Here is a 27,077-nt window from a genome sequence, read left to right on the forward strand (position 1 = left end):
GGTCTTCTGTGAAATAAATCAAAATTTGAATGAAATGCATATGGGTGAGTATAGACTTTAAAGGTGTTTATAATAACCAGAATGACCTGACCAATCATTTAGATTTTTGCACCACAGTAGAAAGACTGTAATGTTCGAGGAATTTAAGCATAATCTTTATATCATAAAAATTAAACAAACACAAAAACATAATTAAAGAAAGAAAACCAGTTAATATTAAGTGTTGTCTCTTCATCTTTATTTCTTCACATTAAAGTATGTGTATTACTATTGATGGCTATCAGTTACATGTTCCTTGCATGCACCTATTCTTGAGCCTTAATGTAACTCTATGGTAATCTATGACCCCATTGGACCCGCCTCTAAGATTCAGACCAAAAGGCTTAACCTATAATCCATTGATTATATTTGATCACTTTCTATATCAAATAGAAGATGCGGTATTGAAACAGCTCTTCGCAAGAGACCAAACAAAACAAAAATGAACAACTATAGGGTACCGTACGGCCTTTAACAATGAAAAAGCCCACACCGCTATTAAGCACACCGAAATAACAAATGTAGTCAGTGCATACGAGAAAACTAACGGCTCAATTTTTGCAAAAAGTGTGAACAAAATAATATATACAACCACTGAATTACAGGCTCCTGGCTTTGGACAGACACATATAGAATATGACGGGATTAAACATGTTAGCGGGCACCCAACCCACCACCTAACCGTACATTGACTGTTGTATGGTAAACACTTTCAAATATGCTATGAAATTAGAAATCGAACGTGTGTATCTGTATGCTTTGTCATAGTTGCATCTGTTGAGTTATTGTATTTTCCTACCAATTCACACTTTTGTATACATGAGGATTTTTTTAAATCTAAAAATTTCCTCCAAGTGTTTTTCGACAATACAACTGACATTATAGGTTGTTGTCTGCATGTTATGATGGTACATTATTATTTTCAAACATGCATATTCGTTATAATCATATCAAAGCATAATCTAATACATGCAAAATTCATCGACAAACGCAATATTTTGTCAACGAAGCGTACAGTATAAAAAGGTGTAATGACAACGAAGCGTACACAACATGAAAATAGAGACATTTTAAAACGTGTATTTTTTTATTTCTAGATACAACATAAACAAACGATCTTTATAAGTTTGTTAATTTATACTATGAAGTTTTCAAAAGTGTATGTTTTAAAAACTATGAGGTACGAGAAACATTAAGTTTTGAATGTTTAAAAATACCAAGCACGTTTTATCATTGATATCGTCATGCGTTTTTTGATGTTTGTATAAAAAAATGTCACATTTTTTAAAAACCTTTTAGTAACTCATGAGTATTATGGCAAAGAATATATTGGCTCAAAATATACGAAGAATAGATATTGAATTGTCTTTAAAAGTATGAATTCCTTACTGTATGAACTCAGTGCTATACGGTGTGCTCGACTCGAACGCGTCAACGTCCGGTTTCATCTGTATCGGGGTTATACAGGGTGTTATTGTGCAATTGTGATTCGAATAACATTTTGTATACAAACTACTGATCTGCTGGCAATAAAGGGAAATAATTTACATTACAAATAATCAGCAAAATTTTGTTCTGTCTGACAAATATCAAATTTCCCCATTTAATTTGTTTGTAACATTATTTCTGTTATTATTTAACTTTTATCTTCTGTTCTAAAACGAAAGATGAAACTTATTTAATGATGAAAGACGATTAACAGCTGTTTTGCAAAATGTTGAATTGTTCAAAGTATAAGGGATTGTCTACCAAGGAGCACAAGATATCTTATAAGCAGTATTTTGCAAAACCTTTCTAATTTGTGTTCTACATGCCCTTCAACTTCATACTAATTTTGCATTTCATTTTTTTTTTTATGAATCTTTTGTAGGCAAAATCATAAGCCTCGTATCATTGATTAAATTTTATGTGTACATTTAAACTCAATATAAATTATTTCCCTTTAATGACAGCAGATCAGTAATTTGTATAGAAAATGTTATTCGAATCTCAATTGCACAATAATTTCATCTTAAAGACAAAGCTATTAAATATACACCTACAAAACAATGTTTTGAACTATTCATTTATAATACTTATTTTTGATAGAAGTTTCCATGTCAAAATTATACCATTTTATTCAGTGACTCATACTATAGTAGGATATTATTTGTGTTAGAAATTATTGACAAAGGTATCAACTGACTGGATCTGGATGGTAAGTATAACTTTTTATTTTACAGCACTCACTTCATACTAACAACATTTCACTTGAGCAATCTGCTAAAATATTTTACCAGTTGATCAGTTAGTTGGAGTAGAAATCTGACTGCAATTTGGTAAACTGTTTTGGTCTTTGCAAATGTGATACCCCAAAGGTCACTGGATAAGCACTGTAAGAGTGATTGATTCTTGTTTTAAAATCTGATAATGGTTGATGTACACTTTTTGAGGGAGTTTGAGGGATCTGAAAAATTGTGTATTTTGTACACTTTGGAAATTGGTTAACAATTATGACCCCTTAGCAATTAGAGAAAATAAGTGGCTCGTGAAATATGGTAAACATAACACATTCTATCTACCCAGAAGGGCCAAGTGAGCTTTTCTCATCACTTAGCATTGTCCGTCATTGTTAACTTTTACAAAAATCTTCTCTGAAACTACTGGGCCAAATTTAACCAAGCTTGATCACAATCATCATTTGGGTATATAGTTTAAAAAACCAATAATTCCAACTGTCTTTCTATACATGTGGAAATAACTATTCAAAGAACTCTGCTTTAAATATGGTCCCACACAACAGTCACAGATTTGGTAGGTAGTATAATGGATCATAATGTTCCTACTGTTCAGTCATATGACAAAAGTGAGTTCCCACTACAAAAATGTCCTAACATTTCAACTTAAATGGGTCATTTTCAAAAAAAAAAATTACCAAGTAACTACATTAGTGATTTGTATAAAATAAATACCATAAGATGAAGAAATGTTTATTTGGCCATGATATTATTCATGTTCTTTTTAATTTGCTGATGAGAGGAACACAAAGAAAAAAAAGGTTTGCCATGTATTCTAATCAAATTAAAATCGTATAAATTTGCAATTGTGTTTAATTAAAGGGGCACTTGCTGTCAAATATATGGTCACCGATTTGACTCTAATTCTCATATTCGATTTATAACAATGTAAAACATTTATCAACACTATCTAAAGTCTAAAATAAACAGTTTACAGAGCATGGGGTAGATAAAATATAGGTTCGTTTCGTGTGTATTTTAGTCCAGACGCCATCTAATTTACTATTGATTTGACCTCAGATGACCATATAAGCGATGTATTCATCAATAAAGATATGAAAAGATTAAACCAACACGTGCAATTGGATTTTTATAGGTCTGTTTGATTTTATTTTATAGATTAAAAATAGATGTTTGTCATTGCTTTTAACCGTATAAGAATGATTTTATGTGCATCGAAATAGTAATCAAATGATTTACCGTAGTTTCACTTTCATTGTTGACATTCTTTTTCTTTAAATAACCAGTACAAGTACAATGCATGCGTTGTCAATCTCTAACTTGGGGTTAAATTGAAGTTCACATGAATACGGATTTAAAGAGGTCGACTCATTCACTTGCAAGTGAAAACCTAATTATCAATGTTTCTTAGCGTAATTTGACAAAATTTAACCTTTTTGGCTGCAAAAAGTGAATTGTTATTTCACTATTTCACTTTCATTATTGATTGAACAAAAAAATTAAACTTTAAATTTTTTATATATCTCGTAGCTAGTGCTCCTTTAACCTATCAGATAATGAAAACAAACCTCAAGAAAATTATGGTCAAATAAATAATAACACTTCAGACATTTTTGCATCTTATGGTATCTTAATTATAAAAATCGCTCCTTTAGTTACTTGGTAATATTTTTTCGAAATTTTCGAATTTAGTTGAAATGATAGGACATTTTTTGAGTGGGAACTCGTTTTTATCCTAAGACTATAGATGAGCAGCTTAGCTTACACATATCTAATATAGTAATATATGTCTGTCTGTCTGTGTCAGCTGCATTACTTTGCATTACTTTAGGACTGTACTACATGACAAAATTAGTGTCAGATTAAATTAATGTAATATGCATACACTTCTAAAGAAATGTCATAAAATTGACCTCAAAAAGTATGGAGAGCAATTAGAGTCAACTAACATTGTTTTGGGTACAGACATAATCATACGACCCCTCTAGGTTAGTAATCAACTACCTATTGAAGTAATGCTTTTAAATGATGAATTTTCATAATTTTTGGGGGCATTTTTGCCTAATATCTTAAAAATTTTAATAATAAATAGAACTTTAGAAGCAAATATGATAGGCAAGACTAGATCTATTAATAAGCCATTATGACCAATGTTGTTATGATCGTCAACTTCTTTAATGTTACTGCTCTTTATGGTTATTGTCCCCCAAATTTAAGGCCTTTACATGTCATCTTTGTTGTCTGAAGACAATTAAGGTTTCCAGATGATTACTTCCGTATAAGTGAATGAAGTGTGGCATTTAGTACTACAGGGTTCCATACCAAAAATTGAAGTTGGGATAGATTTTAAGGGTTATTGTCTCAACTGTTTTTATGGGCCAAAAGTCAAAGATTATCTGGTTTCCAGACAATAACTTAAGTATAAGTCTTTGGAGCTCTATAAAATTGTACATTATAGTTCTTTCGTAACCACAAAAGGAAGGTCACTGACATATCTCTGTGATAACAGTTTATTTTTTAAAAAAAATGCAGTTTGAGCAAAATCGGATAAGTATGTCAAGTTCTATCTGCCATTTAAATTTTCAAGAAAATTAGACTACCCAATTTGAGTTATGCCCTTATTTATCCATTTTTAGCTCACAAGGCCCAAAGGGCCAAGTGAGCTTTTCCCATCACTATGCGTCCGGCATCCGTCGTTGTTAACTTTTACAAAAATCCTTTCCTCTGAAACTACTGGGCCAAATTAAACCAAACTTGGCCACAATTATCATTAGGGTATCTAGTTTAAAAATGGTGTCCCGTGACCCTGCAAACCATACAAGATGGCCGCCATGGCTAAAAATAGAACATAGGGGTAAAATGCAGTTTTTGGCTTATAACTCGAAAACCAAAGCATTTAGAGCAAATCTGACATGTGGCAAAATTGTTAATCAGGTCAACATCTAACTGCTGTAAATATTTCAGATGAATCGAACAACCGGTTGTTGGGTTGCTGCCCCTGAATTGGTAATTTTAAGGAAATTTTGCTGTTTTTGGTTATTATCTTGAATAATATTATAGATAGAGATAAACTGTAAAAGGCAATAATGTTCAACAAAATAAGATTTACAAATAAGTCGACATGACCAAAATGCTCAGTTGACCCCTTTAGGAGTTATTGCCCTTTTTAGTCAATTTTTAACCATTTTTCGTAAATCTTAGTAATCTTTTACAAAAATCTTCTCCTCTGAAACTACTGGACCAAATTAAACCAAACTTGCCCACAATCATCATTGGGGTATCTAGTTAAAAATTGTGTCCAGTGACCCGGTCAACCAACCAAGATGGCCACCATGGCTAAAAATAGAACATAGGGGTAAAATGCAGTTCTTGGCTTATAACTCAATACCAAAGCATTAAGAGCAAATCTGGCATGGAGTTACTAGTAAATTGTTTATCAGGTCAAGATCTATCTGCCTTGAAAGTTTCAGATGAATCGAGCAACTCGTTGTTGGGTTGCTGCCTCTGAATTGGTAATTTTACGGAAATTTTGCTGTTTTTGGTTACTGTAAATTCACAAATTATTGCGAATTTTTTATTATTGCGAATAATGCGATCGAGTTGTAAACGCAATAATTAAAACTCGCATTTTGTAATATTTTAACTGAATTAAGCATGACTTTTCTCAAAATCGTAGAAATTAAAATCACATTCAAGTGTAAAATGACAAAATCACAATAATAAATGCACTCAATAATTTCTGAATTTACAGTATTATCTTGAATAATATTATAGATAGAGATAAACAGTAAACAGAAATAATGTTCAGCAAAGTAAGATTTACAAATAAGTCAACACGACTGATATGGTCAGTTGACCCCTTTTGGAGTTATTGCCCTTTATAGTCATTTTTTTACATTTTTCATAAATTTTGTTAGCTTTTTAGAAAATATTTTTCACTCTAATTACTAGGCCACTTCATTATAGATAGAGATAATTGTAGCAACAAGAAGGTTCAGTAAAGTAAGATCTACAAACACATCACCATCATCAAAACACAATTTTGTTATGAATTTATCTGTGACCATTGTTTAATATGCACATAAACCAAGGTGAGAGACACAGGCTCTTGAGAGCCTCTAGTTCGTTAGTCTGCAACTTTAGTCACAGAAAGCTAAACATTGGGATAGTGATCCAGTGATGGAGGCAACAACATACCTTATTTCTTTAAAGCTTTATATTTTAGAAGTTTGAAGACCTTACTGCTTCATACTTTGTATATAGATGCCTCATGTTACGAAGTTTCTGTCAGTCTCATGTCCAATGTCCTTGACCTCATTTTCATTGTTCAGTGACTACTTGAAAAAAAAGTTTTTTTGTATTGTTAATTTCTCTCTAATTATTAGTAATAGGATAACTATTTGGTATGTGCGTACCTTGCAAGGTCATCATGCTCATCAGACAGTCTTCCCTTTCACCTTGGCCTCATTTCATGGATCAGTGAACAAGGTCAAATGTTGGTGAACAAGTCCATATCTGATGCTATAATCAATAGGTCTAGTATATTTGGTGTATGGATGTACATGTCCAACTGGCAGGTGTTGTCCAACATTGACCTCATTTTAACGGTTCAGTGGTTATTATAAGTGCCCTCAACCTTCTAATTAGTTATACCTATCAAGTAATGAAAATAAAAGTAATAGCGTTTAAGCTCACCTGACCGAAACAAGTGAGCTTTTCTCATCACTTCAAGCGTCCATCGTCCAGCGTCATTAACTTTTACAAAAACAAATCTGATAAAATTTCTTGGCCAAATTTTATCTAACTTGGCCACAAGCATTATGTAACCCCACCTGCCAACCAAGATTACCGACAGGGCTGAAAATAGAGCATGTATGGGGTAAACTGCAAGTTGTGTCTATTATCTTGAAATCGCTATGAATAAACAAATATGATAGGGGCAGAGATATTCAGAAGTTTGAGGTCTACTTGCTGTCCAGTTTTAATCAGTTTCTTGTATATTCCTCCATTAATTGTAGAGCATTGTCTATATACATCTTAAAACATAAGGAAACATTTAATTATGTACAGATGAATTAAGGTATATAATTACTAAATAATATCATTATTAATTCATAGGATTGTCATCATAAAGTTTTAGAATAAAAAATCATTATGTGCTGAAGTGTTAGAAAGGGTTAAGTAAGACTGGATATATTTACAAATAAGAATTTAGAGGTCTCAAATTAAACTTTCTTATAATTGTAACTTAAGTTAAAGGTGCCATTCATACATTAAAATCTAAAATGGAAAGGCTATTTTATAAGACTTGTGTAAAAAGGGTTGGGGTTTAGAACAGTTCAACAAAGATACAAAAAGTTTTCCTTCACAGTTTTAAGTTACCTATTTAGTTATCTTGATGTCCATTTACATCAAAATTGTAAGACGACTTTTTACAAAAATGTATTTGAGTTATCTTCCTTAGATAATCAAATTTTACAGATTTGTTTTTCATTTTTAGCTCACCTGGCCCAAAGGGCCAAGTGAGCTTTTCCCATCACTTTGCGTCCGTCGTCATCCGTCGTCGTTGTTAACTTTTACAAAAATCTTCTCCTCGGAAACTACTGGGCCAAATTAAACCAAACTTGGCCACAATCATCATTGGGGTATCTAGTTAACAAAATGTGTCCGGTGACCCGACCAACCAACCAAGATGGCCGCCATGGCTAAAAATAGAACATAGGGGTAAAATGCAGTTTTTGGCTTATAACTCAAAAACCAAAGCATTTAAAGCAAATCTGACGCGGGGTAAAATTGTTTATCAGGTCAAGATCTATCTGCCCTGAAATTTTTAGATGAATCGGACATTCCGTTGTTGGTTGCTGCCCCTGAATTGGTAATTTTAAGGAAATTTTGCTGTTTGGTTATTATCTTGAATATTATTATAGATAAAGATAAACTGTAAACAGCAATAATGTTCAGCAAAGTAAGATTTACAAATAAGTCAAGTGACCAAAATGGTCAGTTGACCCCTTTAGGAGTAATTGCCCTTTATTGTCAATTTTTAACCATTTTTCATAAATCTTGGTTTTCATTTACAAAAATCTTCTCCTCTGAAACTACTGGGCCAAATTAATCTAAACTTGGCCACAATCATCTTTGGGGTATCTTGTTAAAAAAATGTGTCCGTTGACCCGGCCATCATATCAAGATGGCCGCCATAGCTAAAAATAGAACATAGGGGTAAAAGGCAGTTTTTGGCTTATGACTCAAAAATCAAAGCATTTAGAGCAAATCTGACATGGAGTAAAATTGTTAATAAGGTCAACATCTATCTGCCCTGAAATTTTCAGATGAATCACAAAACCTGTTGTTGGGTTGCTGTCCCTGAATCGGTAATTTTAAGGATTTTTTTCTTATTTTGGTTATTATCTTGAATATTATTATAGATATAGATAACCTGTAAACAGCAATAATGTTCAGCAAAGTTAGATTTACAAATAAGTCAATTGACCCCCTAAGGAGTTATTGTCCTTTATAGTCAATTTTTAACATTTTTCAAAAAATTTGTAAATTTTTATTAACATTTCCCACTGTAACTACTGGGCAAAGTTCATAATAGATAGAGATAATTGTAAGCAGCAAGACTGTTAAGTAAAGTAAGATGTCCAAACACATCACCATCACCAAAACACAATTTTGTCATGAATCCATCTGCTTCCTTTGTTTAATATTCACATAGACCAAGGTGAGCGACACAGGCTCATTAGACCCTCTAGTTGTCGAGCCTTCGACTTTTGTCAAATAAGGGAGATATCGATTCTAAATTCCATCATCGGCGGCGGCGGTGTCCACAAATATTCACTATGTGGTTAAAGATTTTGAAATTTTAATAACTTTCTTAAATTATCATGGATTTCTACCAAACTAGGACAAACGCTTGTTTATGATCAGAAGATGGTATCCAGAAGTAAATCATTTGTTAAAAAAATCCTTTTTTCCTATTTAATTTATTAATGAACTTAAGTCTGCTAATTTCTATTTTCTATTTAGTTATACGTCCTTGTCTACCTTTGGAATGTCCGCCATATTTTGTTCAACAAGGATTTTGCATACAAGACATACAAATCGAATTTTTGACTAGAAATTGCATTTTTATTAAATAAAAACGAGTACTATCTCTTATGAGTATTCTTTATTTTTGTAAAAAGTAGTAAAAACAAAATTAAAAATCTTGTTCTCGGGATATATAATCTTGTTTTCGGGCTATTACGTTTTTCTCGTATTTCTCGGGAAATCGTGGTACCGTAACTATAGTTCCTGTATTTTCCGTATGTTACTTTAACATTATGTACGTAGTTTCCTCTAGTTATTGGTGTGCTTGACAGGTCCTGCAATATATTTTATTTACGCTAAAAGGATGATCACCGAGACAGTTAAAACATCGACCTTCATTGCGTTAAAAAAGTTATAATTTTTACACAAGTTTTAAATTTGGTACGTCAGATCAAGCTACTGGATGTATATCTTCATTAGGAATGCTTAGAAAAGATGTGCTATTAATCGTGCCAGGAAAGAGGCTCTTTAGCTGATCATCCTCGCCAGAACCGACAACTAGCAACGGTACATGATGGGTCCACTGCAAGAAAATGACAATTACTATTTGTTAATTTGGTTAATTTCTATACTAAGTATTCATCATAAGGAACTCTGAAACGCAAACAATTGAAACCTAGTGATGTATCATTAAACTCATACCTGATGAACTTAATGAATAAAAGTGACAAAAAAAGAATAGCTAAATCCAACTTAAGTCAAGTTTGAGGGAGTTAGAACCTTAACGTACGTATAGATACGTGAACTCTCTTGTTTGAGAAGGGATAAATCGTACTTTTTAAAATCCTAATCGGTTTCCAACGAAACATTTATCAAACTTGACATCATCAAGATGATTGTTTTTTTTATTGCCAATAAATTTGTCACATTTTTCATTATAGACACACAAACGGCATTCCAATGTGAATCTGCTGTGCCTCTCTTCTTGTCGACTTGTCGAAGTTGTATCATCGTTTTAACCCACTTTCCGTATTTTAGATGATGTCATCTAACTAAATTATTCAAACTTTGATGACTATGTTTATGTTGAAAGCATCTATCCCATTCAACTTGCATTTAATTATGATTCTGTCCCACATCTGGAAATTGACAATAAGAATCAGTTGGAAACAAAACTTTACGACATAATAAATTATTTCAACTTTTCGATTGTGAGCTTTCTATTTCTTTAGGTAGCAACATTCGAGCAGGGGCTGCATAAGCAGTATATATCTCCCAGTTGTTATGATATTTCAGAGCTTGCGCTTTCTATTGTGATTTGCTAAACTCGAAGAGGACTCAGTACTGCTTATACATTGAAGCTTTTGAACTGTTGGTGTTTTTTTTGTGTGGTAAAGAACGTTGAAGTCCCCCATCAATTTTGTTTTCTTACGCCATTGGGACTGACTTGAAAAAATGGACTTGTCAGATAATCAAGGGTATGTAACAATTGTCGTAGCTACCCATCCCCTTTTCTATTCCTATGTGCTGGTGGACGTTTCGTCCCCGAGGGTATCACCAGTCCAGTAGTCAACACTTCGGTGATGACATGAATATTAATAATGGGGTCATTTTTATAAATTTCCTGTTTACAAAACTTTTGAATTTTTTGAAAAACTAAAGATTTTTTTATTCCAGGCATCGATTACCTTAGCCATATTTGGCACAACTTTTTGGAATTTTGGATCCTCAATGCTCTTCAACTTCGTACTTGTTTGGCTTTATAAATATTTTGCCGGATATGAGCGTCACTGATGAGTCTTATGTAGAAGAAACGCGCGTCTGGCGTACTAAATTATAATCCTGGTACCTTTGATAACTATTGTGACATAGTAAAATAAGACAAGACTTATTGATTTTTTTCTAGCCATAAACTTCACGACGGATGTCGCATGTCCGACGGGAGAATGGCCTGCTTATCCGCCAGCATCTTATGCCCTTGTTGCTTTAGTTTTCTGCCGGTACAGTGTTGTGTATTGGAGATTGGTGCTGGTCTTTTCGTCGCTTTTGAAAAACTTTTACATGATGTTTTTTTTTAGGGGGGTGATGATCTTAAGGTAGTTTACTCTTTAAACTTTTGAATAGTTATGCTTGACGGGCCTGAATTGGTATCTCATGCTCCACTTCTTTGAGTTAAACTGGTGACAGGGATCAATCATAATTATAAGGGAGTAGGGGACTTGGTTACATAATATTAAATATGGATGATGCCTTGACTGTTTGTCACGTACGCAAATCATTTAATGTTGCCCAGTATTTTCATTCCCTTTTCAATATTCTGGATCATCTATGTAGTCAGTAAATCAGACCGCACGACATGCTATATAGTGATTGCGAAATATCAAATATTAGCAATAATACACGTCACAACTCATTTTACGTCACGATTTAAAGTTTTAAATGGTTCTTGTCATCGGACCACTGAATTCATGAGTTTATATTGATTCGTAACCATAACTGATGAAAACAATAGACCCGACAGTCTTGATTTTGAACCTTCTTCAGAAGTGTCCTGCAGGTTGAAAAATCTACAAAATAAAATTGGGACAAACATTACAATTTGTTTTATCACAAGTTATCTTTAGTTGCTTTAATGTTATCATAATTTCGTTGGCATGTTTTTTTACAGGCGTTTGACGTGAGGGGGTATTTTTTCAAGTTATTTTTTGAGGGGGGTGGTAATCTTTTTTTCATATTTTCAGCTGTGTAGTTCTGCTTTAATGAATTGGTTGATTTTATATTTCTCTATTCAATTTATTTAAACATCTCTTTAATATGAATACATTAGTGACATTAATTATGCTTCATACTGGTTATTTTAAATTAACATTGATTTACAGAAATCTAGGTTTTATGCTACTGTAGTATTTTATTAAAAAAAAAAACGCTAAAAAGAGTGACAAAAAAATTGAGATTTCTGTACTTCAATCAGAAATTTAATCATTTAAAATCCCTGCTTTACAATGTACTTCTAGTATTACATTTCCACATTGTCGTCTTGTTTTGACATGTACCCTATGTACCCCATTGCGTGCTATTGATACCGATCGAAGTATTTTGACAGGCTCCCTAGCAACCAGCCAATGAAATAAAGCTTCACAATATGGCCGCCACAATTCCGGCAAGTGCTCTCGATGAGAAATGACATAAACTTGTCGGAATAGAATATATTTTTCAAAATTAGGACATTGTAAAAAAAACCAGACAAGATGTCAGAAGAAAATGTGAAAGTGGCCGTTAGAGTCAGGCCTTTCATATCCTTTTTATCTAAAGCATTTTAAAATTTGTATGTTTATTTATATTATTTCGTTTCTGAGTCTGTCATGTTTAACATGATTTTGTACAGTGTATTTGATTTTATTTATAATAAGCTACTACAATGAGACGCTTATTGTATGAGGTAAATTTATTCCCCATAAATCATCGCATATTTGTGTTGAACGTGGAGGATACGTAGTGATGCGAAATGCTACCGCAAGTGTGGACATGTTGATTATTTCAGTATTTAGGGCAAACTATTAGCGTCATGTTGGATTGTAACGGGACGGAATCTCTGTGAGGTACTAGGGAATTTGAAGGCATGGACAATTTAAAAACAATAATGTGATTTAAATAAAGCAAGGCAAGGTAAGTCAATAAATAAATGTGCATCAATCAAAGCATATAAGACATTGCTGCTGTAACATGCAGCCAGAGACATATAATACAGACATATAATTGTATTATATGTCTCTGATGCAGCTAACAGATTTGAATAATGATTAGTTTTTCATTAAAAATATCACTACCGTTGTATAAAAGCCAGAATTGGTAGCTACAACGTACCCATACAGATACAGAAGTACAAAATAACCTCGCAAGAGTTTACCAGGATATTTTGTTTTGATACTAAATTTAAGAGTTCCACATAGCATCCCATCATGATTCTGTATTCTGTCATGAATGAACACAATAAACGTATTCACACTTTTGGTTTTTAGCTGAATCTTGCCTCCGAATCACCTTTTGACGTCAAGCAACAATTATTTTTAAATTGTGACGTCAAATATTTTAAATTATGATGTAAAAGTTTACGGGAACCTGTGTGATTTTACGTAATGGCGGACAAATTTGCATACAAGTGTAAATACGTCTATACACCTGATCGCTTATCCCAGCTGACCCGGCCGCTTGAACTTTTGACACATACAACAATCACTTTTCCATTGTGGCGTCAGATATTTTGTTTTATGACGTTGAAATTTTGCCAGAACCAATGTGATCAGGTGATATCCAGTAATGGCGGACAAATAGCAATAAGATGTATAATGCATTATGATTCATTCCATAGCAGTACCTTATCCATCAATACAAATTATAAGCTTATGAGACATGTAAGAGGATTGCCCTAAACTCAGTTACGGATCCAGGGTGTTCAGGGGGTTGGAACCCCCCCCCCCCCCCCCTTTTTTTTTTGACGATCAATCCATTTGAATGGGAACATGTAGCTGGAACCTCCCCCTTTTTTGTCCTGGGTTAGGAACCCCCTCTTTTTAAAATGTCTGGCTCCGTCCCTGTAAACTTCAGTCGTCAAACAGTCATTTTCGGCTACCTTTAGCGTTAAATTGGTTAAAATTTTATTGTGTTTTGTCAAAATATCTCTATCATGATTTCAATTAATTATCTGTAGTAACAGTTGTCAATGGTTGTTTTGGAAAGAATTTAACGCAATTTGTCTATTTAATCAGTGGATTCTTTTTCGTCATTCAAAGACAAATGAAAGATCTAGGAATGGTAAATTTTCCTCCACCTCTATTTTTTAAAGCTGACAAAAACAATTGCACTACATGTATACTACATGTACATGTATATCATGTAAATGAAAAGGTGCTTCCCCTTTAATGCATACATGTACATGTAGAAACTTTCACATTCATGAAATTTCTTGTTTATTTTGAATGTCTTTTTGCTTATATTACTTCACAAACAGTAAGAGTCAGTTGTTGGAGAAGTTGAAGTTATCCCAGACCCTTTGTAAGTTTTACGGGTGTCATCACAAGTTTGTTGACTGTTATTGAATATCCCTATCACAGATAATAGCAGATATGTTTCTACTGTTGTACATGTAGTACAATCCTTTTCCCTTTTTTGAAATATGACATACTTAATTAGACATACTGGGTTTGTACTAACATCAACAAAATGACAGGTGCCACATGTTAAGCAGGATCTGCTTACCTTCTGGAGCACCTGAGATCACCGGACACCCCATTTTTTGGTTTGTTTTTTTTGTTGCTCAGTCTTCAGTTTTCTATAATTGTGTTTTCTATACCACATGTATTGTGTGTTTTTTAGTCTTTTTTTCATATTTAGCCATGGCTTTGTCAGTTTATTTTTGACTTGTGAGTTTGAATGTTCCTCAGAACTGTTCTCTTTCACCTTTCTTTTAGAAAAATTTACATTAGGTCAAATTCTGTCATTTTTTGTTTCATGTACACGTAATACATGTATTCCTACAAATGTATATATATGCTTGTGAATTATATTATGCTTGAAATGGAAAATCTACTGTAGGACCCATACTTATTGATGATACATTGTTTAACTGTATTAGGGATCTTTTGCACGAATGGAGGCTTGGTACAATTTTAAGAACTGATATCAGAATGACAGATATTAAATTTTATTTCCTTAACCTTATTCACAATCGAAGAGAAAGGGAAAGAAATGCAAAATGCATTATTGATATGACTGGAAATACTACTAGTATTGAAGACCCATCATCTAGTGATGAACCCAAAAAATTTTCATTTGACTTCAGTTACTGGTCACATGATGGATGTAAGGAGGAGGGTAATGGATACTATGGACCAGATACATCACATGCCAATGGCAAGAAATTCTGTGATCAGGTAAACTAATATTATATGTTTAAAAAAAAACTTTTGTTCATTAGGTCAAATAAAATATATGTGTGGTTCCAATTACTCTACCTTTCCTACTTTTTCGTCTTAAAAAAAGCCTACCCTAAAGATTTTATTGTCATCTTCACTTTACTGTTAAAGTTAGTATGTTGCTCTCATAGACTCAATGTAAAAAAATATATAAAATAAAAAATAATCCCTTTCTACTCTCCCTTACTTTTATTCAGATGTAACTGGAACCACACATACAGTTTTATTTGGCCTTACAATGTAAGTCAACACACAAACATATTATGAATGAATGGTTATCAATGTTCTCCCCAGATATTTCATTTAGCATCCTGGTAAACAGAAATTCGAAACACCATCATGTTCTTAAAATTATAGCCCCACATCCATAAAATAATCTATTAGAATTCAGATAGCTTAACAATTAAAAAAATATAATACATGTAGCATCATATTACCATGATGCTTTAAGGCGCTAGGGAGAACACTGATTATTTTAGAATTTCTATTCACCAACCATGAATGTATAAGTTAATTAGTTACATCATGTCACAAACAATTGACTAAATACTTAAAGAGAACTGAATTGAAGGATACAGTGTACACAAACAAAAATATTTTCTCTTTAAAAAGGCAGAATGTCAGGGAGATTTTGTAGGTTTCTAAATGCAAAATAGACCACCAAAAAAAAAATGAGACAATTACTAACCATCAGAGTTCATAGAAGTGGATAGCATTGTTTTAAATTTTATGGTACATGTAACCTGAGAAAAGTTAAACATAGTATTATTGTTGTATTATTTCATTAATCATCTTTCATTGTACCTGTATGATTTAGATGTATCAGCTTTATGAATTTCAATTAATGACAATTTAATGTATACATTGATTTGGTTACAGATGAAAGTCTATAATGAGCTTGGTGTAGGTGTTTTAGAGAATGCATGGGAAGGATACAATTCAACTTTGTTTGCCTATGGTCAGACAGGATCAGGAAAAAGTTGGTCCATGGTAGGATATGGTGTAAACAAAGGTACGTTGACATACATTAGTAAGTTCTCAATCCTGTTAAGTTGTTTATAGATGTATGTGATGTAAAAGTTAGTAAGACAGTCAACTTACTTTAATGAAGTAGATTTAACCTACATGTATGTACACGTATCTATGTTTTGAGTCTAGCATAGAGGAAAGATGAATTTTGTGACTGAAAGGACTCTTATTATACATGGAACAACAGTACAAAGTTTATAGTAAAAGAACAATTTAAAAGACAAGAGGGATCTCTCGAGCTACATGTGAAATAACATGTAAACAAAAGAATTTGAAGAAATCAATTGCTCACTTATTTAGCCATTATAAAATGAAAGTATTTTTGCACACTCAATGAATAGACTAATCTTAATACAGTGTACCGGTACAAATATCAAACATAATGTTATTGTGCAAAACAAGAGTTTTATTTCTATAAAGAACTTGTCCTCTGTCCCTGACCCCTACCCAAACAGTAACAAAACAAGTGGTGTTAATTTTCATAGACAGATGTTAAATAATGCATATGACATTTTACGAATGATTCTACCTTAAAATTAACACTTTGAAGAAAATTAATATACATGAGCAAATAATTTGAGGCATGGTATTTATACAACATGTGTTTTAATTGTTCACAGGAATTGTGCCTTTATATTGTGAGAACATTTTCAAACAGATTGAAGAGAAGAAGGCTGGTGGAGAGAAAACTGAATATGAGGTATGTTAGACAGTTGTTATAAAACTGGCAGGATAATAATTTGGTCATCATGTATTGTCTTTACTCTCGAACTTTGAGAAACTCATAGCTTTGTACAGACATAGAACTGAATGTTTAAACATGAGTTTTTAAGTAAAACTTAGTTCTTGTAATATCATATGAATTAAAAGATAATACACTAATGAAGATTTTGTGAAGAGAAACTTTAAAAAAAAATATTCATGTGACTTGTCGTTGAGATATATGTGTCACTCCAAAAGAGATTGAAAAAGAAATTTTCATGAATCTTCATACATGTATGTTATATGAGATAGAAAATTATTTGTAACAGAATTTCAGATTTATTCATGCTAAACTTCTCTGTAAGTATAAATTGATAAATTGTTTTCTTCATTTGCTTTTAAAAATCTTTATTATAGGTCACTTTCAGTATGTTAGAAATCTACAATGAACAAATACGAGATTTACTAGACTCTAAGACGAGAAAAGGAGGTCTGAAATGTAGACAGCATCCTAAACAGGGATTTTATGGTAAGCGAATAAGTCCATTTGGAATCATTTTCATGAATATTCAATTGCAGTTAAAGATATTTAGCCATAAAAAATATTTAAGAATAGTTTAAACCTTTAACTTTTTAACATGGCAGTCTCCGTTATGAAACATAGAGGTATAGAAGTTGACATGTCTTACAACTTTGGTGTTTATGACCATTCAGAAATTTGGTTTAGAAGGCAAAACTTCTGGTAGTCTTGTTTGATTAATAACCAATTTGTTTAGGCATAGAAAGACTTCAAAATTGCATAGGATATATACTTTTTCTAGTGTTGGATATAGTAACTATCTATTTTAGAATTTGTTTTATTATAATTTGGTGTGACTGATTCATTTGCATTTATGAATAAGCAATGGCTTGCAAATCAATTTCACAAAAAGAATATAAAAAGAAATGCAATATTCAGATAAAACTTCAACTTACTAATAATACAACATGAAAATCATTCCTGCTAACCAGTGAGTTAGTGACTGATTACGTGGTTCATGAAGAATTCACATTTTGGGAATCTTATGCATTCTAGATGACATTTTGAAAACCGTATACTAAAATGTTATGATTGGTTTAAAATGTTTTTAACATGGAATATTCAACCATTGATGTAACATTACTTTCATTTTGGTGTAAGAACAAAGGAATTGCCCATAGTCCTATAGAATATTTTGAAAAGGTGAATAACTCCTAAAACAACATGCCTGTGTTAATTTGATGGTATATGTATTAGTATCCTTGTATCTAAGTCATAATACTTGACCCAGTGGTTATGCTTTAATAAGGGATTTTGGAAATGTATGAGTTTTAAAGGTAAGCATCACATGTTTATTATTAAAAGGAGATTGAAAAATTAACAGAATGAAAACATTTCTCCTTTAATAAGATTTGCATAGACAGAGAACAGTGTATGTCTTCTTTTGAGTTGACTCCGATTTATTCTTGTATTTGAATGAAAAAAACTATTTGGAGGCCTTTTATTGCTTGCCAGGCGATAAGGGTTTTGCTCATTGTTGAAGGCCGTATGGTGACCTATAGTTTATTTAATTCTACATCATTTGGTCCCTGGTGGAGAGTTGTCTAATTGGCAATCATACCACATCTTCTTATTTTTATAATATATATATTTATACATGTACATCATTTTCAATTTTTAGCTGAGGGACTAAAGATTGTACCAGTGAGCAGTTATGTTGATATTGAAGCTAAAACAGAAGAGGGAACAAGAAACAGAACTGTTGCATCAACCGCCATGAATGCTACTAGCAGGTAAGAAACATGAATGATTATTAATCATAGAATAAAGGTCACTTCAAAATACAAATTTGAGCAACTGCCATACCTCCGAAGAATGCATAGATATACATATGAGAAGCATGCTTTGGTCCGTTTAGTATATTAAGAAATGTGATTGTTAGTCTTAAATCTTAGACAGGCCTAGTTGCCACAACTTGTTTACTGCTAACATACATAGAGTTTCCTTACAATTATATGTTATGTTTCTCTTTGTCATGTTTATTAACTACTGCCAGCTTACATTTATAACTTCAACCCAACTCATGTGTCTTTGATGTGTAGCACTTGGAAAGTTTTCTCCTTGCATACTTAATTGCTTACTATAATTGTTTCCTACCTTTTTGTTGTGCTAAAAAAAATTAGCTATGAATAACATAATTTCAATGTAATTTCATCAATTCGATTTTATTCAGTTATATAATAGTAATGCTACTACAGAGCTTGCTGTTTCTATGTGAGCCAAGGCTCCGTGTTGAAGGCCGTTCCTTTATGGTTTACTTTTATAAATTGTTACATGGATGGAAAGTTGACTCAATGGCACTCATACCACATCTTCCTTTATAACAAAATGTCTTCCCTACATATTACAGTTGTGTCTTTCTTTAATGCATGTATCTGTGAGATAATTATATAAGATCTAGAACAAAAACAAAATGGATTAAGATTTGATTCAGAAAAAAAGTATATATGGTGTGTTAATTTGTGGAATATTTTATCATTGAGACCGGAGTATAAAATCAAGTTAAAGATTGATATTTGTTGTATACAACATCTAGTAAAAATAATCCAGTTTATAAATTTATATTCTTTCATTTTTTTATCGATATTCATATCATACTAACATTGGTGATTAAGGATTTTCCAATACTGAATAATGGCAACTTAATCCTTCCTGCCTCTTATCTTTAAAGAATGTCATGAATATTAGAAATGACAAAATAAAAGATATATATCTTTATACATGTATATTATAAATGAATACTGCTGTGATACATGTATTTAACAGCTAGTAAGTCACAACATATAGTGAACAATAGTGGCATGCTTCTATAGAATAATCTAACAGTATTTTGGCATTTATTTAAGAAATGACTTATTTTTTTCTGTCTTTGAAGAAATAAGATGACAAATATGGTGCAAATTAATTAACTCATATGCGGGTTATTTTAAAGTGCGCATTATATTTTTAAAGTTATTTCAAATAGACAGAAAATATTACTATTATTCAATTCTAAATTCTGTTTTTGGGAGTAAATCACGAATTTTTTTTAAAGACACTATGTGACAAAATTATGTCTATAAGTCTAAAAGCTTTTAGCTAATCAAAAGATATGTTATATCAAAAATTAAATTATTACCAAAATACATTTATGATGTGTTTGAAAAATACATCCTCCATAGACTTAACTCCAGTTATTCCTTATGAACAAGTTACCTTAAATGACCCAGGGTCTATCTGTCTTAATCAATTACATCATTGAACATCATTGAACAATCAGTTCTTACTGTGATGTAACAAAATAAGCATTGTGACATAAAAACTTTTGATATACATGAATTTGATAGACGTCTATGCTATTTCTGTATATAATTGGCAGTACATCTGAACTTGAAAGCAAAAGCAGCATAGTTTATGATATACATCAGATCAATGTAAAGCCGTCCATTTGTTTTAAACTAGATCATCCTGACTGAGAGAACTACACAGCTGTACATAAACTATAGTATTTTGTACCTTTGATTTATGGTTATATAAATGTCTAGACATATTAACAGTCTGTTTTACCATTTTCAACCTTGCCTGTATCTTCTGAGTTAAAAGAGCAATAAAAGCAATAGGCAACTCCTTAAAGGACATGTGCAGAAAGAAAAACAGAAAGAGGAATGCTGATAGCATTTTGGACCAATTTGAATGGGAATGTAACTTTTTATTTTAATGATAACACAACAAAATTGTATACCACCAAAGATTCTTTTATATGTTTTGGAGTTCAGTTTGATGTCCAGTTTACTGAACTAGTACACCATTTTACTTGGGGGCTAGCTGAAGACACCTCCAAATGCAAGATTTTCTTGCTGCATTTGAAGACCCATTGGTGGCCTTCAGCTGTTGTCTGCTGGTCAGGTTGTTGTCCCTTTGACACATTCCCCATTTCCATTCTCAATTTTATTTTGAATTTGAATGAATTGTTTTGTTCAATTGCTTGACTCTTATGTTCAGACAGTGTCTGTGAAATGCACCTTTATTTTACAACATGTAAGCAACATGGTTGATAAGGTGCTGTCTTTAATTAAAATAGACCTTTATTACACTCCAACATTTGTATCATTAAAAGATGTATATACTTCGTAGGCAAAGGTTGTGAAAATTGATCAAGGTTAATTCAATCATTGTACCTGAAGCCAATTATGGAAAGGTATTATATAGCCATGAAAGTGTTATAATCTTGTTTGTAATAATAATGTATTAGTTACATATAAAATAAGGGACTTTCTCAAAGATGACAAGTTCGTCCATTACCTTAGTAGAAGTGTTTATAGAGTGTTAAAATATCTAGAAAGATAAATCAATTCTGTAATTAATGATCTTTATTACAGAATTATCTTCTTATTTAACCAACAGAACAAAATAATCTTCAATATAAGGCGCAGTACAGTTTAATTAAATACCTTAAGTGAACAATAGATTTGCTTTCATACATGTAAATAGCTTTTAGTGCTACCATGGCTTCAATATAAATATTTTGTCCCTAATCAAATTTCTAGACTATGGTTATTCTATAATGAGGTTTATTTTATTGATTGTTAATTTCAGTGGTGTACTTATGTACAAGCAATGATTCGTGAATAACTTAAATGTAATGACATAGCTCTTATGTTACATGTACCGAGTATAAACACAAAACTTGATCCAAGGACATAAAAATTCATGTATATTCATAAGCTTATGATCAAATATAGTTCTTTATGTATTGATATTCAATACTTTTTACTTTTAATCAAAATTTTTAATGTACCATGGTCAGCAAAATCTATATTTTTACAATTTATTAATCATAGAGAAAATTAATAATCGCATTTTAAATGAAATTTAAGTGTTTCATACTCTTGATAAAACCTATAATATTATTTTATTAATTTGGTTTAAAATTATTTATAAACTATAGGTGAGAATAGGTTTTAAAAAGGCATGATGAGGATACTTACAAAGAAAACATTTACATTGACTTATAAAAAGTGAAATTATAGGTTTGAAATTAAGAATTTATTTTACATGTAAATTAATAGGGTATACAACAAAGCTTAACTTTTTATATGTTAAATGACCTTCATTCAATATGAAGGTTATGTTTGTACATGTATAACAATATTGTTAAATAAGCTTTCTTGCATACATTATAAACATACAATTTATACACAAATTCCCAAACAACAACCATGGTCTATGTATAACAGTATATACTACAAAGATATGCATGCCAGTAATACAATGATTTAATGTTGATTCTATAGATTTACTTAACAGTTAAATACATGTTAAGATATTTAAAACTTAAGTTTGTGTTTAATTCAAAATTTTCATCTTTTAATGTGGTTAATTATATGATGTTTAGTTGATCTTACTTTTTTATGGATTTTTCTACATGAGAGAAAAAAACTTTGAAAACAGGGCATTTAAGAGTGATTGTTTTGAATAACATAAATATGAAATAACAAAAATTACATAAGCATTATTTTAATCTTATAAAACCTTGAAAATATAAAAACAGTTTGATTAAAGTCTGTTATGTAAAGAGGATTACAAAGAATTTAAGTCAATCCTATCGTAAATTTCAAATTACATCATTTTGAGAGATTTAAACTTATAATTAGCTGTTTGTTTCACCTTGCTGATTTTCTTATATAACTAATTTATGGTTTTTACTGAATTCCACAGATTCAAAATAAAAAGTTATGGAGTGACCCTCAAGCCTATCCATTTTTTGTTTCAACAGGAACATGTTTTTCTGGCATTTGACATTGAATCATTCAAGGGAAACAAGCCATTACAGTTTAAACCCAGGGTTAAATAATTCATGACAATCTTTCTTTTGTTTCAAGTTCATGTGACCGTTAAGCTGTTACATTATAACTGAAGATTGAATGTTGAAAGTAGAATTTGATAGTCATCGTAAACTTCCGTAATGTATAAGCATTGATTCAGTAAAGTGTTTTTCCATGAGGGTTTATCTTCCGTGTTTCTAACAACAGATACATGTATTTCAGAAACATTGAACCATTAATGATAAATCAATATGCGTTGGGAGTGTTAAAAAATAACTAACAACAATATTTATTATAAATTAAGAATACAATCACAGATCTTTAAAACTGGTGTTCAAATGGGACCACAGAAAAAAGGGTTATCTTGAAGTGCAAAATATGCCCCAAAAAAATCTAATTTTTGGTCCAAAAGAGGACCACAGGCCACCTTTCTTCCTTCCTGGATCTGCACCTGCCAGTCTTTACAGAATTCTTATTTGAATTTTTATTTTCTACTGTTTTTAATCAGATTATGGTATATAACTGGAATATAAAAAAGAGGTGTCATGGTTTTTTTCAAAATGAAAACCAATTATTATCCTCTTGTCATTTCAAAATCAGTTGACATAAAATAAAACTTTACAGATATATATGTATTTTCTGAGTTCATAATTTACTGGTCAATGGACACAATGTAAACATACAACCAGTTTTCTACTGGCTGGAATATGTTTTCCTCATATATGCAGGGGGTCTTGACTATGTCTTGATAAAACTTTCACAACAGCTGAATAAATTTGAATGTCAATGACTGGGATTTTCAGCATCCATTATGAAGTCCTAATTTGAAGTTTATTTGGCTGGAACTTGACATTAAGTTAGGATGTTTGAACATTCTTTTTTGCTTTGTTAGTTGTCCATAGCTTTCTCTATACATGGCTTTATGTTCTGCTTTGGACAGCTGCTACTGTAAACTAATAAACAACCATGAAATTACAAAAGTATTTAAATGATATATATTTTTTTACAGTCGTGCCCACACAATAGTTGGTATAACATTTGTACAGAAGTACATCAACGCTGCTGGAGAAGAAACAGCAAAGACTTCTATTGTTAACCTGGTAGATTTAGCTGGAAGGTAAGTAATAGTAGGAGGAACAATATCATGACATCAACTTATTTAAAAGAATAACAAGTTTTACTTAGTTCTAAGACATTTTTTATCAGTTTTTTAAGGTACGAAGGCAATTTATTTAGAAATCATCTGAAATTGAAATATTGTTGTCACTGTTTTGATTTGTGGATTTTGCAATGATTGCCTTTTGAATTTTTCCTAATGTGTGGATATTATTGGGGTAATATAACATGGCAGACATTACTTCATTCACCTCTTTAATTCAGACAAGAACCAATAAGACTTTCCTTTCTTTTGAATGTAAATCAGTGTTGCACTTGCTTATAGACACCACCTTTTCATACTATTAAATTAAAATCAATAAGATGCAGTTAACTTTACATTGCAACAGTCAGTTAATGCTTATTTAGTTGTTAACTTATCACATCATTTTATGCAGAACAATTACTCTGTAGTAAATATTACTGTTTAAAAGTGGGAGGTTCTGTCATTTTATACTTAATTTTCTCAGCTCAATATATGACATAATACTTTTTACAGTGAACGTGCGGAGAGTACAGGAGCAACAGGAGACAGACTTAAAGAGGGAGCTGCCATTAACCAGTCTTTATCATGTCTAGGAAATTGTATCGCTGCCTTAGCAGACAATGCAGGAGGAAAGAAAACAAGAGGTGACTTATTCTTAACATTTATTTGGGAAATGGTTAAACTAAATGATATTACTGATATTTTGTTTTAACTGTTACAATATTTTGCACATGAAGTCCAGATTATCATTGGAGAAGAATGTTTGAAGAATTATTCTCAAACATACATTTTACTACCTATACACATCTTAAACTTAATAAGTACACAGTATTTGTTTCTGATATCATACACTATAAAACTGAAATGTTGAAACCTTTGGACTTTGATGGCAACTTTTTTTTAATGATTTTTATTCTTCTGACCAAATACAATTTTTAATTTTGCATCAACCAATATTCATAATAAAAACATTATCAAAAATTTATTTATATTTTTCATTGTTGCAGTGCCTTACAGAGATTCCGTCCTGACCAAACTACTGAAGAATGCCTTAGGAGGAAACAGCAAAACTATTATGGTAAGAGGAGATAACTCTCAATTGTCTATATTAAAACCTATCAATTTAAAACTTATCTTTTTTATGAATTTAAAACTTATTTAATCTTTTTTTTATGAACTTAAAACTTATATTTTAATGGTCATGCCCCCTCTGCAATGGAGGGGGCATGAACTTTTACCCTTGTCTATATGTACGTCCCAAAATTGGTTTTCGTTCTGGAACTTTAGTTTGCCGCAACCAAATGATATGAAACTTATACACAATGCTCATTACCACAAAACACAGATCAATAGTGAATTTTTGGTGGTGTCACTTTTATTGTTCTAGAGTTATGCCCCTTTATAATTGTAAAAATTTCCCTTAATTTAGTTTGCTTCAACCAAATGCTAGAAAAATCATACACAATGCACATTTCTAAAAAACAAACATCGAGTATGAATTTTGGTGGTGGCACTTTCACAGATCAAGAGTAATGCCCCTTTATAAATGGAATATTTGTTGAATTTTTTGTTTCCATTCTCTAACTTAATTTTGCATCAACAAAATGTTTTTAAACTTATATGTTCATTACCACAAAACACAGATGGTGTTAGAATTTAGGTGGCTTCACTTTTACCGTTCTAGAGTTATGCCCATTTAAGAATGTAAAAATTGCTCAATTTTTTGTTTCCATTCTCTAAAGTTTGTCTCAACTCAATGTTATGAAATGTATTTATTTATCATCATAAAGTATTTTGCTCAATTTTGAATATGCTTCATTGGTGTTTTATTAGATTGCTGCCCTTAGTCCAGCAGATATCAACTATGATGAAACACTGTCAACCTTACGTTATGGTATGTTTTGATAACTTTAAAGAGAGAAAATTTCAGCCCATAAGATTTTAATTTACTCTTATTTTTAACACATAATGCATTCTTGTTAACCAAGTTTTAAATGAAAGTGTTGTTTTTATGTTCTATACAAAAGTTCCATTTAAACATGTATGACAACAAGATTGATAGGTTGGTGTCATATTTTGAAGCTCAACTTCCTGTAACCTGGTACCAGGTATGTTTAATTATAGGAGCAGTCTGTGCATTGATTAACCAAAATAAAAGTATTCAAATGCATATGTATATACAGTGAAGATCTTTATTACATAGTTTATAAACTTTTCTTGATAGCTGACAGAGCAAAGCAAATTAAAACCAAATCCTCCGTCAATGAGGATCCAACAGCACAACTGATTCGTGAACTTCAAGAAGAGAACGAAAGATTGAAGAAAGCAATAGAATCTGGAAATCTGACCATAATCACAGGAGAAGGTGAAGAAGATGATGACATGAGCGAAGAAGGTAAAAAAAAATATATTTGTTCAGTAAAACTAACTATACAGGGGTGCCCTGTCAAATGATGTAGACATGGTTTTCAATTTATCAGCAAAAGTGCAATTGATTAGATTGTAGGAAAAGAAAAAAATATTGATATGAAAACACTCAAAAGCATTTAAGCTTATTGAACTCCTGAAAAATATGAAGGACAAAAAAAGTTTTTTTCCCCTTAAAATGCTTTAAAAATGAGGGGGAGGGGAATGTCATATATGCCTGTTATATTTAAAAATGAAGTTGATACCAGTAAGTATTAGTGTGTAAACAATGCCTCATTTTAAACCAATAGTTTACACCTTTTTGATAACAATTTTTACACAGCTATGAAAAGTATTAGCTTGTAATGACAAATCCTACAGTATGAAAGTGATCAGTTTCAAACTTTCATTGAATTATAAGGATTCAAATCAGATTTTTGTAGTTATTTTAAAAATATATGCCCAGAACTTCAGCTAGATTGGGTTCAAGCAAATTATTGTCAATGTAAGTCTATTGTCAATTTGATCAGTATCTAATTCTCTTTAAGTAGCGGGTATGTTTTTGTCTAATATATAGAAAATATAACATTCAAAAACTTTTTGAATGTGATATTTTTTCCATTTGATATATAA

General features: G+C 31.6%; 1 protein-coding gene across 4 annotated transcripts in view; it reads left to right on the plus strand.

Moving 5' to 3' along the window:
* Nucleotides 1–12,423: 12,423 nt before the first annotated feature.
* Nucleotides 12,424–27,077, plus strand: part of LOC134706993 (kinesin-like protein KIF28P) — a 32,308-nt gene continuing 17,654 nt past the window's right edge. For 2 of the 4 annotated variants that reach the window (XM_063566412.1, XM_063566415.1), the window contains exons 1-11: nt 12,424–12,603; nt 15,034–15,241; nt 16,163–16,295; nt 16,933–17,012; nt 17,432–17,543; nt 18,715–18,826; nt 23,907–24,014; nt 24,552–24,682; nt 25,046–25,116; nt 25,872–25,932; nt 26,263–26,433. In XM_063566412.1, the coding sequence (XP_063422482.1) occupies nt 12,560–12,603; nt 15,034–15,241; nt 16,163–16,295; nt 16,933–17,012; nt 17,432–17,543; nt 18,715–18,826; nt 23,907–24,014; nt 24,552–24,682; nt 25,046–25,116; nt 25,872–25,932; nt 26,263–26,433 (1,231 nt within the window). In that variant the 5' untranslated portion in view covers nt 12,424–12,559. Of the gene's footprint in view, nt 12,604–12,741; nt 12,978–15,033; nt 15,242–16,162; nt 16,296–16,932; nt 17,013–17,431; nt 17,544–18,714; nt 18,827–23,906; nt 24,015–24,551; nt 24,683–25,045; nt 25,117–25,871; nt 25,933–26,262; nt 26,434–27,077 lie in introns of those variants that run through there. The other 2 variants (XM_063566413.1, XM_063566414.1) reach the window with 2 other exon arrangements.

Source organism: Mytilus trossulus, chromosome 2 (genome assembly GCF_036588685.1).
Source record: "Mytilus trossulus isolate FHL-02 chromosome 2, PNRI_Mtr1.1.1.hap1, whole genome shotgun sequence".
Classification (NCBI taxonomy): Eukaryota; Metazoa; Mollusca; class Bivalvia; order Mytilida; family Mytilidae; genus Mytilus; species Mytilus trossulus.